Source organism: Globicephala melas, chromosome 4 (genome assembly GCF_963455315.2).
Source record: "Globicephala melas chromosome 4, mGloMel1.2, whole genome shotgun sequence".
NCBI lineage: Eukaryota > Metazoa > Chordata > Mammalia > Artiodactyla > Delphinidae > Globicephala > Globicephala melas.
The window spans coordinates 122,073,142-122,091,652 of NC_083317.1; the positions used below are offsets into that span (position 1 = coordinate 122,073,142).

Sequence of the window (18,511 nt, forward strand, 5' to 3'; positions counted from 1 at the left end):
GCCCAGTTCTCAGCTCCCTTGAAACCGGAGAAGCGGAGCTCTGTGGTTTAAATTAAAGGAGGAGATGTGCTTTGCACAAATTAGCTTTCCTATTGATGTGGTGCATATTACAAAGATCGGGCCTCTTGTTTTAATTCAAATCCATGTGCTGCAATTTTGATTTAATTTAAAACTAAATAAGAGCTGGCAATTGCTTGAAGGAGAGGAAAAACCAAGCCCAGTTGAGCCCCGGCAGCCTTCCTGAAACCACTGTGGCTGGGGACTTTAGCCTACTGGGCTTCAGAGGCTCCATGCAGAGCTGCTGTGCTGATCCGGATGGAACGGAGGCCCTGAAGCACCCGGGCAGGTTCAAGGGCCCCAACGGTGGGTCACAGGACATAATTCTCCAATTTGTCCATTTCTGTTGCACTTTGAAGAGACATTGCACCCCTGATGTGTCCTATTGCATAAACTAGGAAGGGTTTTTACCCGGGGAAATGTGACCTCAGTGTATGGATATAATATAAAACCTCATCCAAGAGTTTACATAGCCATAAAGACAACAGCACCAAGGGTGGCCAGGCTTTGCTGCTAATGTTGCTTGTCGCTCATTTGATCGTCCCCAGCACTCATTGGCATTCAGACAGCTGCTGGCACCAAAGAACTGAGAGAAAGGCCTGGAAGGAAAACTTTAGGAAAACTTTCCCATTAGCATTCCGTTTTTTTCCCCCTTAATGGTAAAAAGACTGCCATTACTATTCAAGTTCTGGGAAATAGTGTATAGAACCTCAGTGTTCTACAGAAGGACAGCTTAAGGACCACTGCCCAGGTGTAGGTGACAGCCTTTCTCAGTGTCTTTTTGGTGAGCCACCAATCAGGCCATTGTCAGAGCCAGTCTGAGACTTTGACCAAGAAGTGGGCTTCTTGATTTATCAGTTATACCCAGGAAGAAAACATAAGTGGAATTCATGAAAGTGAAGAGTCCAGGTTGTTTTTTCAGCAGTGCCTAGGAACAGGACTCTGTGTCCATGACCACCCAAATTAATGGAACGCTGTTAAGCCACCAGGACTGTCCCACAATAACGACCAGCCACCATGTAAAAGGGACACTTCCATGCTTCATTGATCCTTCAAACCCAAAAGTGTGGTCCAGGGACCAGCAGCTAGGACATCACTTGGGGTCTCTTTAGAAATGCTGAATCCGAATCTGCTTTCTAACAAAATCCCCAGGCAATTCGCATGCATGTGAAACTTTGAGAAGTGCATCCCAGAACGTAATCAAAATTCGTGGTTTCTGTTCTGAACCTCTCTCTTCAATCCCTCCCTCCCACCTTATTCTGTTTTGCTTTGGACCCCCTTGGGTGCCAGGCTTGCTTTTTTTTTTTTATTTTTTTTAGCATTCAAGTTGAAGAACTTCAATTTTTATTTTGTGGTGTTGTTTTTTTACATCTTTATTGGAGTCTAATTGCTTTACAGTGGTGTGCTAGTTTCTGCTTCATAACAAAGTGAATCAGTCACACACACATATATGTTCCCATATCCCTTCCCCTTCCCCCTCCTTCCCACCCTCCCTATCCCACTCCTCTAGGTGGTCACAAAGCACCGAGCTGATCTCCCTGTGCTATGTGGCTGCTTCCCACTAGCTATCTATTTTACGTTTGGTAGTGTATATATGTCCGTGCCACTCTCGCACTTTGTCACAGCTTACCCTTCCCCCTCCCCATATCCTCAAGTCCATTGCTTCTTGTCCTTCCCCTTGCCGTCTGATCAGCACAGCAATGTTTACCCAGTTACAGAATCTCCTCCAGTTCCTCGAGTATGTGGAATTCTTTCCCTGTTCACGCAGGCTCTCCATCTGTCTGGACCCCTTTCCACACACACACCCCCCCCACCCCTCACTCTTTTACTCAGCTAATACCTTTTATCCTTCAGATCTTGGCTTAGACATCACTTCCTGTAGGAAACCTTGTAACTCCTCAAGTCTGGGTTGATGTCCCTCTCCTCTGTTTCCGTAACACCCAATACTTCTCCTCTCCTAGCACCCATCACATTCTACCATGATTTTCGGTTTGCCTGCCTGTGTGCCCCTCTAGACAGGGAGCTTTGTGAGGCCAAATACTTATCTGTTTCATTCACTCTGTACCTCAGCACCCAGCCCACTACTTGAACCTTCCACAAATAATTAACGGATGAATAGGCAAATGAATGAACAACCTACAACAATGTCTATGCAACTAAAATTGTACATTTCACTAAAATTTCACTTAAGGACTATCCATTCCTGTTTTATCAGCCTGGGAACTTCTGAATCCAGAATTGACCCCAAAGGCAGCTCTCAGACCATGTTTGCCCAGGTGGGAGCTAAGCAACAATAAATTTAAGGAAAGAGATCAACAAATAAAGACTTTTGTTTTTGAAATAAAAGAAAATATTTTTTACCTACTCACTTCTGGCTAAAAAACCCTTCCCTGAGCATTCATAACAGTAAACATTGTTAATACTTCCTCAACAGTAGCATTCGGATATGAAACTATTTTTCAAAGCTTTGCTTGCTTTGTGTTGGATGGATGTTTATGATTTCCAGTTAAAGACCTAAGATCTCATTAAAAACCCTGGGACTTTTATATGAGCCAAATGATTTGAATCAAGAATCAGGCTTGGGGCTTCCCTGGTGGCGCAGTGGTTGAGAGTCCGCCTGCCGATGCAGGGGACACGGATTCGTGCCCCGGTCCGGGAAGATCCCACATGCCGCAGAGCGGCTGGGCCCGCGAACCATGGCCGCTGAGCCTGCGCGTCCGGAGCCTGTGCTCCGCAACGGGAGAGGCCACAACAGTGAGAGGCCCGTGTACCGCAAAAAAAAAAAAAAAAAAAAAAAGAAAAAAGAAAAAAGAATCAGGCTTGACTTCAGCTCAGGAAAAAGATTTCTTTAAATGTATGTCGAAGGGTTGTCTGAGAGTCTGAGTCTTCTAAGCAACAGGACTGTTTCTTTTCTTGGCTTGCGGGGATCTTAGTTCCCCGACCAAGGATCGAACCCCGGGCTTGGCAGTGAAAGCACCAGGTCCTAACCCCTGGACCGCCAGGGAATTCCCGACAGGACTCTTTCTCTCCTCGTCTCTTCCTTTGTTCATCCTTCCAGAGAGCGACAGCCCAGATGACGCCATCACGTTGTCAAGCATTCCTTGCCAAGCCTTCCTCTTCTCAGCCCCTCCCCCGGAGTCCAGGGTTCCCTCCCGCTCCCGTGGTGGTATATCTCCTTCCTGCTCTGGGTGTATCTTGTGCAGTTAATTAGGCCACTGTCTCTTCCTTACCAGTACAAGGTCACTAACCAGCTAATGGGACATAGGCTGAGAACATTTTCTCCATTAGAGTGGATGAACATCTACCAAGTCCCCACCTCTCTCACGTGACACCCACTGTGGCCCGGGGAAGGCATTAGTGAGCAGGTGGCTGACCGGTGAAGGTCTTCTGAGGTCTTCAAACGGGACAGGGTTAACCAGCTTATGCAGGAAATGAGTCATGAAAATGTTCTAACCAGTGTGTCAAACAGTCAGAAAAAAGACATCTTGAATAACAAGTAACCACGTGCCGCGTTGCTGTGACAAAGTAGACAAGCACGGCAGGTCCGGATGAACTGAAGATCCCATTAAGTCCTCATAGTTTCAAATGCTGAGAAAAGTTTATGTGATGATGACAAATTCAGAACATCTGAGAACTAGCTTTGAGCTACAGACAGCCCCATAATGTTCTCCTATGATTAGGTCAAAATAGCCTATTCTTCACTTAGTTCCAAAATAAATTTATAGTAAAAGTTATTAGCTCTTGCATTTTTAAGCAGCATATTAGATTCTATTGGGCACCCCACATATTTTCTAAATAGGAACTACCATTTTGGTGAAATGCAGAGGGCTCAGGCTTTGAAGCAGTCTCAGCCATGGGGCGCTATATGGTTAACTCTCTCTAAACCTCAGCTCCCGTGGCTATAAAATGGTACTTACGTTAGACGGTCAGTGTTGAAAACCAGAGTAGAAAGTGTATATAAAATGCCTGGCACAGGGACCGCCACTTAGACCACATTCGACAGTTGGGAGTTTCCATCACTCCCTTTAACCACCCGAGAGGCGATAGCCGTTAGTGCTTCACAGAGACATGATTCACATAAACTCACAACTGCTCTCGGAAAAACCTCCTATCGGAGATTAAGGTTTTTATTCTAAGTAAGGTTTGACCTTCAGATCACTGCTGAGGACCTAGTCTGAGGCCAATGCTAAGTGCTAGTGACATACCTGTGGAAGGCGAGATCCGAGGCTCCACCCCCTCCCCTTCATTTAAGGACAATTGCTGATACTCTACTTTTAGTTGCAGCAGTGACCTACTCCTCGCACTAAGATGTGAAACGTTGTCAACTCAAAGTGAAACTCAAAATACCAGTTTTTGTGAGGAAAATATATTGGAGCCCCCTCTGGGACAAGTGGACACATGCAAAATGCCACCATCTACTTAGACATTTATTGAGTGTGAAAAAGTGGCAAGGCCTTGTAGATTACCCAGCCGCACTATAGAGAGAGAGTAGCCAATAAGAACACTCTAGCCCCTGAGAGACACTGAGTAATGAAAGGGGACAACCCAGAATACGTGTCACCTCTCCCTGTGTTTCAAGGATAAGGTCTTAGATACAGAAAAATAAATAATCTTATTTAATTTGGGAACTTTCTGTGTGCACTTCAGTTTTTCAGGAGTGTCACAGATGTCACAAATATCTGACTGATAGTTTTAACCAAGCTAACCTGTCCGCTGAGGCAAACAAAAGGACCACATTGTTTTTCCCTGTTTTCTGCCTGAATTTGCTTACTAATTGCTTGCTTGTTTTGGGCATTAGGTAGACATAACCTTAGAAAACTATCAATACACACGAACCAGGCTCAAAAAATAAGTCTGTCTGTACCATGCATAAATCCCTCTAATTCTGCCCTCAGGTTCTGTGGATAGAGTTCAGAAGAAGTCAATAGGATTGACTCTAGTAAGTTCTATGTGCAAATGAGCAAGAAGCATTTACATTTAAAAATGCCTTGTGCTACATTTCCATAGGGCCATTACATCATTTAGGAATTATCGGCACTTGCTCTAATATACTGGGGACATTGCAGTGCTGTTTGGGCAACCAAATCCTTCACAGACAGACCAAACCTCTGTGAGTAGGGCTGGGTCCCAGCCGCACTGCCCAGCCTCCCACTGACCCTCTTCCAAAAGTTAGAGACCTGTGATGGCACTTGAGGGCAGAAGGAGACACCAGAGGTGCCCTGCCTGGGAATAACAGCCTTGCTCTCCCTTTACAGGATCCTCAGTCCCACTCACCGTCCACTTCCCTCAGTGCCTGAAAAATGTCACTAGACCTTCCTGGAGCTGTTTTAAATTCCACAAGTAAACGTGAAAGCACGCATGTTAACTATTTTAAAAAGCACGCCCTTCAGGAGAATTGTGTGCTACCCTTCCCCAGCAGATTTCTTCCTTCCAATTGTTTTCTTCCCGGCAGGAAGCTCATTTTGGCTGCGTGCGGAAATGGGGGTTTTGACTGGAGAGTCAAAAACCGATCATTTTAGAGTCGGGTGTCTGGGACTGGGATGGGGAGGGCAGCATGATGGCAGTAATGCCCGGAAAGGGGGAGAGAGACAGAGACACCGAGACACAGAGAGAGAAGGTGCAGAAAGAATTGGGGAGGGAGAGCAAAAGGCAAAACATCTTTTTCAAAATGTTGCCTCAGGTTGATCGTCCGCCTGGGAAAGGGGAAGAAAATTTTCTTCTTCGCATCTTTCCTAAAAATTCAAATTATTAAGATAATCATGATTTTTTTAATCTTTGTTATGGGTTATATATTCAATGGGGGGAATGAAACAGATTGAATAACAAGCCATACCATTTACTGTGTAACCTTGGCTACCCCATCCTTCCCAGCCCATATTCCCTCATCTGTTAAGAAAATATTCTGTGATTCTACAGGGACATGTAAGGGAGAGAGATGTAGGTTTGGTAGATGTAGACAGCCTTATGATAGGCTAAGCTACTAGGACACACAGACTCCTAAAATTCAGTTGTTGAACCACAGTATAAATCCGCTCTCATTCAAGTCACAGGTAGGGTTGATATTAACATGAGGGTGGGGGAAAGATGCCTCTCCTCCAGGTGGCGATTCAGATATCACCAGGCTCCTTCCATCTTGTGGCATCATAATCCCCTAAGTCAAGGGTTCTAAAAGCGTGGTCCCCAGACCAGCAGTATCAGCAACACCTGGAAACTTGTTAGACATGCAAATCCTCAAGCCCCACCACAGACCGACTGAAATCAGACACTCTGGGGGTGGAGCCCAACAATCTAAGGTTGAACGGGTACTCCAGGTAATTTTGATGGAGCTAAAGTCTGGGAACCACTGCTATAGGGATTCATAATGATTTATAACTGGCTGGTGGAACAATGGGAAAGAGAGACTGGGGTAGGTAGCTTTTCTTAAAAGCCTGGGCCCAGAAATGACATGTATCACCTCTGCTCTCATTTCTCTGGTGAGAACCAGCTGTATTCCTAGCTGCAAGAGATGCTAGGAAATGCAGTTTATGCAGTTATAACAGCATAGCATGGATGATAAAAATAGGTTCCGGTGGACAGATAGCCATCTTTGCCAAAATAGCCCTCTGCAGTAGGAATATTTTTAGCGTTGATCCTATGGGAAAAAAAGCAATCCAGTGTCTAAACTAGGGTTTCTCAAACCAGCAACTATTGATATTTGGGGACTGATAATTCCTTTTTGTGGGGTCTGTCTTGTACATGGTAGAATATTTAGCAGCACCCCTGGTCTCTACCCACTAGATTAACATTAGCGCCTCTCACCTTCCAGTTGTGGACAATCACAAATGTCCTCAGACATTGCCAAATAGTCCCTGGGGGACAAACTCACCCAAGTTGAGAACCACTGGTCAAATAGGAAACTTATAAGTTGACCTTTGAAACACAAGCTGGCCATAAGTTGGGTACTGCTCACAGAAAGTTGACTTTCTTCTGATCTCTCTTAGCCTTTCTCTTGAAACCCTCCATTGGAGATTTCAGCTAGTGGCAAGGATTATTCCACAGTTTCCTACCGCATCTACCTTCCCTACGTAAAAATAAACTTCCAAAGACAGAGGCATCTACGCATGTTGACTCAGAGCTGTGACAGAGCTAATCCTATGTACAATTACCCTTCCTGGCTGCCTAAGGTGTCCAAAAACAAACTTCATTTTATGCAAAAATACATTGAAGTTATGTCGCATTCCTTCTCAGTGGGCTTAGGTTTAAATGATTCAAGTTCAGGAAGAGAGATGAAGGAAAGAAAGTTCTGCTTGTCTAACACAGACTTAGTTTCGAGAAAAACTCAATTTATTTTTGAATGCAGAGGCTTTTTCACTGAAACAATCTGTTGGCTTCGCTTCCATGCGATAAAACGACGTTGAACTGAAAATGGGACTGTATAACAAGGTTGTACTGTCCTGGAAAATGTATTTTGAAATCAGGCTGACGTTTTTGCTGAAAGTAGTTACCTTTTGCAAGGTCATGGGACTTCAGCAAAGGTAAAAGCAATACATAATTCTATTGTAGACTCAAACTAGGGTTTGATTTATCAGACTGATGAGAATGTGTTAAATCTTTGAAATCAACCCCCTCACAGTACTTGAAATGAAAGGAAAAAAAGGTATTGCAATGGATTATATCCCAAATGAAAAGAAAGGCAGCAAAATAACTTATCTAAGGGATATTTCTTTTAAAGAATGGGTCAGTTTCTCACAGACATTTCTGCATCCCTGTCCAACTACTGTTCATTTTCCTTTGGATTCCAATTGTGTTTCAAAGGCAAAATATGATCTTTCCCTCATCCATTCACTCATGCATTTATCCAATGCTTAAGGAGTGCCTGCTATATGAGAGGCACCATCCTAGCACTGGGCCTGCTGTCACTGAGCTCACTGTCTTGCGGAGGGACACAGGTCTTAAAGGCTAAAAAACAAACATATAATTTCAGATGGTGATCAGTGTAATAAATGACATGTAAAAAAGGCCTGGGTTCGAGTGGAGGGCACTTAGATGGCATGGTCAGGGCAGCCTTTCTGAGGACTGAAATGAATGAGGAGCAGCCAGGGCTGGGGGCCGGCAGGGGGGAGACTGGGGAAGGGGGCGAGGGGAAGCCTGGGAAGAGCACTGGAGGTGGGAGAAGCAGCACAAAGTCCTTAAAGCAAGAGAAAACATGGTTTAAAATCAACTTTATCTTCCCACACTTTTCAAACTCCTAACTTTCCTCCCAACTCCCCACTGTCTCCAGTAAAAATGACTCTAACCTCTCCCCTGAATTCCAGACCCTTAGCTCCAACCACCCACTCAACCTCTGCGCTTGTGTGACTACTAGGGATCATAGATTCCACATGGCTGGAATATAACCCTTGATCTCCCCCAGACACCCCAATATGCTCTTCCCACAGTTTCCCCCAATTCTTCCAGTTGTTCAGGCCATAAGTTCTTGGAGTTCTCTCTTCTTCTCATACCCGTCATCCAACCCATCAGCAAATATTGTCGACCTTTGACATTATTCCAGTACTTACCATGCTACCATCCTGTTCTGATCCACTTCCACTTCTTGCCTGGATTATGCAGCAGGCTTCTCACTGACCTCCTGCCTCCAGCCTGGAGATCTGTTTTTCATAACAGAGCCAGAGTGATCCCTTTAATCATAGAATAGATCCTAGCGCTACCCTGCCAAAAACCTTCCTGAAGTTTTCCATCTCAAAATAAAATTCAAAAGGCTTGCTGTTCAAGAGCCCAGCATGATCTGGCTCGGTTACCTCTTGAGCATTATCTCCTTCCACTCACCCCCCACCTCCCGCCCCCCATTGATTCCATTCTAGCCACACCAGCCCCTTTGCTGCTATGCGAACATATCAGGCATATCCTTGCCTCAGGGCCTTTGCGCCTACTGTTCCAGAAGCCTGGAGTGCTTTTCTTCCGGACACCCACATGGCTTCTCCCTCATTAGAGTCTATGCTCAAATGTCACCTAACCAAAGTGGCTTTCCTAACCACCCTAAACACTCCAACCCTTCACATAAATATATCCTCTATCTTCTTATCCTATTTTTGTTTTCTTCACAACAACTTACATATTACTTTTTTTTTCTTTTTTAAACTAATCTGGAAGCCCCTTTAAGGCAGAAACTATCTCTTGTTTTCTGCTGTCCCCTAGAGCCCGAATGAATGAAGGAACACATGAACGTCACCACCTCATATCTCGAGAGCCTGAAGCCACTGTAATCATTCATTCAAAAGCGTTTACTGAGTTTCATGTTTTGGATACTATGAGAGATATTAAGTTGTGTAAAGAAGTTGTAATTCCAACCTTTTAAAAGATTAATAATTGAGAGTAAAGAATAGATCATATTAAACTACTGATTCATCTCAGACTATCATTTAATAATATGAGTGACATGAGCAATGTGTTTTATAGGATTTCCAAGAAAAAGCAATGTGGACTGGAGTATTTCAGGAAAACTTCATGGGGTTGGAATAGAGGCAGAAAGAAGTGAAACACAGGCTTAACAGTGGGATCATGGCGTAGGGGCAAGGATAACAATTGTTTACTGAGAGAAAGAAGACCACCTTGTTGGTATAGAAAGCTCTCAGTGGACAAGAGGAGGTAGACCCGGAAAGGGGAGCAAAATTCTGATTGAAGTGTTTCTGTGGGCTGTAGGAAGCCACTTATGGTTTCTGGGTCAGATCACCACCTCAAAAAGCTAGATTCTGAGGAAACTGTTCAGAGGGACGTTGATAGTCTGGAAGGAAGAAAGGATGGAGGCTGTTAGGCCAAGAGACCAGGGTGTTGGTCAGGGGCACAGTCAGAGTGTGAGGTGATGGGCCTCGGACCAAGGTGGTACAGAGGGAAGAGAGAGGAGCCCGAGCTTTCAGGTAACTCATTCTCTGCTGAATCCAAATCTCTAGAGTCAGGACACTAGCATGAGTAACTCATACATTTTTAAGTTTCACAGTTGATGCTGATGTGCACTTCTGGGTAAAGACCACAAGCTAGTCTTAAAACCTCCATTTAGTGATGAGACAACACAGATTCAGATGAGGCTAATGATCGTGCATCCTGTCGGGCAGGCCTGAAAACAGATCCCAGGTCTCTTGACTCTCAGTACGAGGCTATAAGGGTCTCAATAAATAATAAAAGGGCAAAAGCCAAACTTGAAGAAACAATTACTCAACCATTCCATTGAACTAAGAGATATCAATCACTCTTCCATTTGTAATCAAGAATCATGAAGAATCAGAACATTCATCTGTTCATTGACCTTTTATGTGCTTGGCATTGCTCTACGTGTGTGGATAAACAAAGAGCCAGCCAATTACAGTGTAATGTCATAAGTCACCTGATAGGCCAAGCACAGTTTGTACTGGGAATGTCAGTTAGCCTAACCCAGGCCCAGACCTCAGTGGAGGCTTCATAGAGAAATCAGAGGCTCAGCAGAGCTCTGAAGATCATTGGAATTAGGTGAAATTTGGGCGAGGGTTATAGAAGAAAGAACTAGAGAAAATTTGAATGGGAGAAAAATGATTCAAGCATAGAAAACCACATGTGCAAAGAGCTCTTTCACCCCACCATTGATTTCAGTGCCTTAAACATTGCACATTTGTTGGCCGTGATTTGGGCCCTCATGCAATTTAACAATCTTACCTTTTTCTTCAACAGACTATACATGCAAAGCATACTCTTTATACCTCTAATATACTTTATCATAATTTACCTGTTAAGAGACTCATTTTTGTAGAACCATGAGCCCTAAAATAGAGGAGCCCAAGCTTCCTCACCATTGCATCCCCCCACCGTGCCTTGGGTAACAGGTAGCACAGAGTGAGTGCTCAATAAACGTTTAGGTTTAGACTCTTGCTTTGCACCTTCAATGCAGATGCCTTAGGGGGTACTTGTATTCTTGTGATTTAAATGTAGCTGTAATAGACCTTCACCCTGTTCAGAACACATTTGCAAATTTATAACAGATTAAGTTTCACTTTTGCTGTTTAAAGATAAACAGGAAGCTGCACTTTTTCTGCAGCAGGGGTCCTTGACTGAAAGCTTTCCTTGGTTCAATAGTCTTCTATTGTTATGAATAGAACATCGACATAATTAACATAAGAATCCCTTAGAGGCCAATTTTAAATGAAACCACATTTAATTTCAGGTAATTCTTTTATTCCACAAGATGATGCTAACTTTCCAACTGAGTATGTGAAATATGTCAAGTCTCTGAACAATAAACCCATCTAAAATGAGATGGAATAGTCTATAACCCCCCAAAGTATAAAATTATGTCCATTAGTTGGCCAAGACAAAGAGAAAAAGAAAGGTAAATCCAAAGAATCAAAGTACCCATTAAACAAAATAAAACACAAGTTTTGGTAATGAGTTCTGAATTTCCTGGTTTGTAAGCAAAGTGGCAATGTGTTCTTGGAAAATAGTGTTTTGCTAAAAGAAACTCCTAAGTCAATACTAATCTTTAATTTCTAGTATTTTGCTGGTAGCCTAAGTAATTTATTTCAGTCCTAAAGTCCTCTGTTTCCCAAATCCATGGTGTGAGGGAGATAGGATAAGTGTGCCCAGAGCCTCCACATAACAGATAATCAGTACATATTGCTATGGACTCCCCTCACATAGTGTCCCCTTCAAATCCATAAGTTGAAGCCCTAACTTCCAATATGATGTTATTTGGAGATGGAGCCTTTGGGAGACAATTAGGTTTAGATGAGGTTATGAGGGTGGGGTGCCCTATGATAGAATTAAGAAGAGACACCACTGAGCTTGCTCTTGCCTGGCAAGCAGGTAGCTTTCTGCAAGCCAGAGAGAAAGCTCTCACCAGACCTGGCCATGCTGACACCCTGATCTTAGACATCTCAGCTTCCACACCGTGAGAAATAGTTTCTGTTGTTGGAGCCACCCAGACAGTGGTATTTTGTTATGTCAGGCTAAGACACATATGTGCTGAATGAAGCAATGAATGGCCATTGATTTGACAATTGTCTAGGTGCCAAATGTGTGATCAATAACTTTGGCATCATAAAGGATGAATGGTATGTAGGCAGTTGTTCTCATCTAGAGTTCTAAATGAGCTTCACTTTGTCTACTTAGTGACCTCACCTTTCTCAGTTCCATGCTTCCCATGCTACTAGGCCATCTCACACGTGGCATGAGCCATATTTGCGAAAAGTGGCCAGGGCTACAGACAGATACTCTCTTCTCCAAAAACACACTGTTTCTGTGTTTTTTTAGGTGACCATTATATGGGGGAGGGCTCCTCTTATAGAGCCATCTTGAAGTTGGTTCTAAATATCAATGTTTCTTAATATTCCACAAGTACAAGTACAAGGCAGTGGCTGCATTTTTCTTTCTTCTTTTTTTTAAAGAGATCTCTACATTGCATCTCCTGTAAATATAGAGCTTTATTTATAGGATACAGATTTTTTTAGAAGTCAGAATAACATATATCTTTTGAGTATATTTTTAAACTAAGAACTGCTCCTGTATAGATAATTTAGATTTAAGAGCCTAGTTATGCTAGTTTAACATAATAACAATACATTATAAAACATATTCAGGAAGATAAATGATTATGTCCTTCCTTGCCCTTGATAACTAACATGAACTTTACAATAAACATGACGTAGCAAGTTTTAACTTTTATTCCAGTCTCTATTTTTCTCTTTCTCACAAAATTCAAAGTAAAAACAAAAAATGAAAAAACAAAGCCAAACACACACACACACACAAATATTCAATATAATGAAAACAAATACTAAGAGTCTTATCACTTAATATTTCTAATACACACCACTTAACTGGAATAATGCTTCTTTATGGACACTTCTGGAAATGTGAGCTTGAGGAAAAGAGAAAAAGAAAAGATCACTTTCTATCTCCAATCTTGTCCTGATTAAACACTGCTAGGAGCTTTACCTTAACCTATACATTTTCTCCTCAGATATAGAAGGCTGTTGGAAAACTGTTTCTTTCAGTTCTCATTCCCTAATGACACCATTTGTATTTCCTGGAGAGAACATTATTGAAATATTCTCCAGTAATAAGGGTTATTAATATCCCCACTCTCTTGTCCCCAGCTGGGTCTAAGTGCATGAACGTCTCTGGTGTACTCTTCTTGAGTACAGCCATCTAAGTGTTCAGAATTTCTGATGAAAAAATTTTTTTTCTTTATTAATATCTACTTCAAATGTTATCTTTCTTATCTTCAGGCCATTTCCTTGTCTACATGGAGATTTAGAATAATTTTCTTCCTCCATTACATTTTGTTCCTTGAAGGTAATTTTATAATCAGAGTGCATGTTCCTTTCTCTTTCTGAGGCTTCCTTCTTTCAGGCAAAATATATTAAGTCTCTCTATTCTAATCCCCTGGATCTTGTGTTATGCCACTTGTCTCTTGTATATTCTCAGTGTAAAGATGAGAAAGGAGCATTATATTCTAAGTTGCAAAGCCAAGGATAAAGACCAAAGTAGTTATAGTTTTTCTCATCCTGACCTGTATCCAATTTCTAAAAGTCTCTTAATGTATGAATAAAGATTTAGAAAATTAGAAACCTAGATGATATTACTACAATAAATATTATAAAAAATGGACCATTGAAATTTTATGTATGTGACTTAAACCTTCCTATAAAAGTAGCAAAAATCACTACCTTTGACTTATACTTGCTGTCATTATAAATGTTTATTTGCCCTGTTACGTGGTGTAACAGAGCCTGTAAATGTCTTATAAGTCTTGTGTTACCCAAGAGAGATTTTCAATTTTAACTTTTTTATTTTACTACTTGTGCTTTTATTTACTTATCTTCAAAGTCTACATCTGTTTTTATAATGTCATCACACTTTGATTTGAAATGGTAGCATTTAATCTTCTTTAACATCTTCTTGCAAATATATTTAATATGGCTTCATAAAAATTCAATTAACATATTATTATTAAAGAAGAAAAATAGACAAAAAAGCAGGTTTTAATAGGTCAGTTTAGATTATAGACTTTGTCAAAGTATGTTCTCAGGCTGGAATAACTCTTAAATGTCATTTAATCGTTTATTAATTTTCAATGGTCCATAAGCTTGGTTTTCCTTGTTGTCTAACACACTTGATTTTCTAAAAGTATTTGTGCCCAGAAAGATTTTTTTTGTAAATACAGACAATATTCTTTTAAAGTTTTATGGAAAGGCAAAAGATCTAGAATATTTAAAAGACTTTTGGAAATGAAAAATAAGAATCACTCTACCCGATTTTTTTTTTAAATAGATCCTTATTGGAGTATAATTGCTTCACAGTACTGTGTTATTTTCTGTTGTACAACAAAGTGAATCAGCCATATGCATACATATATCCCCATATCTCCTCCCTCTTGAGCCTCCCTCCTACCCTCCCTATCCCACCCCTCTAGGTCATAGCAAAGCACCAAGCTGATCTCTCTGTGCTATGCGGCTGCTTCCCACTAGCTAACTATTTTACATTTGGTAGTGTATATATATCGATGCTACTCTCACTTTGCCCCAGCTTCCCCCTTCCCCACCCACCCAGTGTCCTCAAGTCCATTCTCTATGTCTACGTCTTTATTTCTACACTCCCACTAGGTTCATCAGTACCATTTCTTTTTTTAAATTCCATATGTATGTGTTAGCATAAGGTATTTGTTTTTCTCTTTCTGACTTACTTCACTCTGTATGACAGACTCTAGATCCATCCACCTCACTACAAATAACTCAGTTTCATTTCTTTTTATGGCTGAGTAATATTCCATTGTATATATGTGCCACATCTTCTTTATCCATTCATCTGTCAATGGACATTTAGGTTGCTTCCATGTCCTGGCTATTGTAAATATAGTGCTGCAATGAACATTGTGGTACATCTGTTTTTTTGAATTATGGTTTTCTCAGGGTATATATGCCGAGTAATGGGATTGCTGGGTCATGTGGTAGTTCTATTTTTAGTTTTTTAAGGAACCTCCATAATATTTTCCATAGTGGTTGTATCAATTTACATTCCCACCAACAGTGCAGGAGGTCTACCCAATACTAAGTCCTACCATATACCTACAGTAATCATGACAGTGTACCATCAGAACAGGAATAGACACATAGATCAATGGAACAGAATTGAGAACCCAGGAACAGAGCCACGCAAATACACCCAATTGGTTTTTGACAAAGGTACCAAAGCAATTCAATAGAGCAATTAAACATCCATAGGCAAAAAAAAAAAAAAAAAAAAAAAAAAAAGATCCTCAGCCTGAAACTCACCGCTTATACCAAAATTAACTCAAGATGAGCATGGGCTTAAAGGTAAAATGTAAAGCTAAATAAGTTTTAGAAAAAAATTTAAAATATAAGGGAAAATCTTTGGGACCTAGAGCTAAGTAAAGAGTTCTTAGACTTGGCTCCAAATAGATGATTTATAAAAGGAAAGATCAACAGATTAGACTTTATCAATAAAAAGCTACAAAGTGGGAGGAAATATTTGCAAACTATATATCCAACAAAGGACTATTATCTAGAATATATAAAGAACTCTCAAAATTTAACAAACATCTAACAATTCAATTAGAAAATGAGATAAAGACACAAAGAGCCATTTCACCCAAGCAGGTAGATAGATCACAAATGAGCACATTAAAAAATGTACAATGCCATTAGGAAAATGGAAATTATAACGCCAATAAGCTATCAAAATGGCTAAAATATAAAATAATGACAACACTAAAGGCTGGTAAAGGCGGAGAAACTGGATGACTTATCTATTGCTGCTGGGAATGTAAAATACTAGAGCCATTCTGGAAAAGTTTGGTAGTAATTTCTTTTAAAAACATGCTATAGGGGCTTCCCTGGTGGCGCAGTGGTTGAGAGTCCGCCTGCCGATGCAGGGGACACAGGTTCATGCCCCGGTCTGGGAAGATCCCACATGCCGCGGAGCGGCTGGGCCCGTGAGCCATGGCCACTGAGCCTGTGCGTCCGGAGCCTGTGCTCCGCAACGGGAGAGGCCGCAACAGTGAGAGGCCCACGTACCGCAAAAAATAAATAAATAAATAAATAAAATAAAATAAAAACACGTTATATAAAAAAATAAATAAAATAAAATTAAAAAAAGAAATATAATGTTGGACACGTGAAACATGTTATAATATATACAATGTTATACATATAAATTTAAATAATGTTACTTCAATAAAATTTTTAATTAAAATCAATTAATTTAAAAAAACATGCAAATACCATATAACTCAGTGATTGCACTCCTGGGCATTTATCTCAGAGAGCTGAAAACTTACATTCATTCACACAGCAGTCTTATTTGTAATAGCCAAAAACTGGAAACTACCCAGGTGTCCTTTAACAGATGACGGTTAAACAAACTGTGGAATATCCATACCATGGAAATACTACTCAACAATAAAAAGGAACAAACTATCAATACATTTGGCAACCTGGATGAGTATCCAAAAATTACGCTGGGTGAAAAAAAGCCAATTACAAAAGGCTACATATTTCATGATTCCATTTATATAACATTCCTGAATCGGCAAAATTATAGAAATGGATGATTGATTACTGGCTGCCAGATGTTAAGGAGTTTGTGGGAGAGAAGTAGGTGTGAGTATAAAGGACAACATGAGGGATCTTTATGGTGTTGGGAATGTACTGAATCTTGACTATATCAGCGTCAAAATCCTGGGTGTGATGTTGTACTAGACAGTTTTGCAAGACGAGACATCACCGCTGGGGAGAAAATGGGGAAAGGGCACACAGTAAGTCCCTATTATTTCTTAAAACTGCATGTGAGTCTACAGTTATCTCAAAATTAAAAGTTTAATTTTAAAATATAATTGTGTTTGTCAGTAAATTGTAAAGATAAATTCAATGAAATGAGAATGACACTCGTGCAGATGTTTCTTTTCCTTCTTTGGTTTTTCTCCATCAGGTTTGCGAGGAGCGATAGCTTTTGCCTTAGCTATTCGGAACACAGAATCTCAGCCCAAGCAAATGATGTTTACCACTACTCTGCTCCTCGTGTTCTTCACAGTCTGGGTATTCGGAGGAGGAACAACCCCCATGCTGACTTGGCTTCAGATCAGGTGAGTGACACTGCTTAACAAAGGAAATCATTATGAGGCATGGCTGCACTGTTTCTGATGTTGCTGACTGGTCAAGAGTACAATGGCATGTCTGTACACTAACTTTCCCTGGGGTCAAGTTGACCTTCATTCACAAGGTGAAACAGTATGACCTATCACCAACAGAACTGACTTTTCCAAGAGTTCTAGAAATCTCAGGATGATGTTTATAGTCTACAGTCCCTAGAAATGAATTTCTTTATGAATTTTTCCATTCAATCATATTTACTGAGTATAATGTGGTAATCTATGGAGTTCACAAAAATGAGTGAGACATGAGTCTTGTCCTCAAGATACTTATGATACAGTAGAATTTATAGAGAAAAATCTATAATACCAAGAAGAAAATGAATTTGCTTTGTTTTTAATTTGTCACAGCACTTAGGATAGAATTAGAGACACAGGAAATGCTTAAATGTATTTGATTATTCAACCATATGTTTGGCCAGAGGGATGCTATAGACACAGATTAGACAATTTCTTAAAGGAAAATCTGGTCAAGACTTCAGTTAGGGGCCATCCAGTAAGCCGTGCTTGGAAGATGATTGCTATTAACCCAAAGTATGCAGGTAGTAGAAGATTTGATGAAAAATGAATAGCTTGTACCAATTGTGAAAAAGTAAAATGTTGTTGTCTTTGTTTCTTTGATCTGGGTCCTCATTTTCACATCCCAGAATGTAACAGTGCTTTCATAAGTCACATTTTACTTTCCAAAGCCATACATCTTGATGATCATGCAGCCCCTCCCTGGTCCCCGCCCATTCTCTGTGAGGCAAATCTATACCCACCATCTCTGACAAGAAAAGATCCATCTGACTGGGAGGGGATTTCCAAGAAGATTTTTTTTCAGGCAAGGACTCTGTTATTCCAGCACCAATGTAGTGCTTGGCACGTTGTAGAATGGAATAAATAATTGCTCCATGAAAAATTGAATGAATATAACCACGCATGTAAATTCCTTTTGTTAAGGCTTTACTGACAAATTTCTATCCATCTGACAAATAGAAGCAGAAGCAGGACTCATGAGTTTAGGGTAAGAAAGCTTATGTCTAAACTGGGCCAAGTGGTTACGCATTAAATGCAATTCAAGGAAAAAAGGACCTCTTCAAGTATTGTGAATATTGCTAAAACATAAAAGGGCTTTGAGCAAAGGTTGAAACGGAGAATGTTTTGAAATACTTGTTGAACTATTTTCTAGGCATATAAATGTGACCTTCAGTTTCTTTCACGGTGGTAGCTGCTTATAGGCTCCTCTGGATGAGCACGAATATTTTATTAAACGCTATGGTGTTGAGTCTCCTGTAAACTGAT

At 40.8% G+C, this 18,511-nt stretch overlaps 1 protein-coding gene across 1 annotated transcript in view; it reads left to right on the forward strand.

Moving 5' to 3' along the window:
- The window catches only part of SLC9A9 (solute carrier family 9 member A9), a 538,678-nt gene that overhangs the window by 331,030 nt on the left and 189,137 nt on the right, over positions 1-18,511 (forward strand). The window contains exon 12 of the mRNA XM_030873292.2: positions 17,008-17,161. Within this exon, the coding sequence (XP_030729152.2) occupies positions 17,008-17,161 (154 nt within the window). The remainder of the gene's footprint in view (positions 1-17,007; positions 17,162-18,511) is intronic.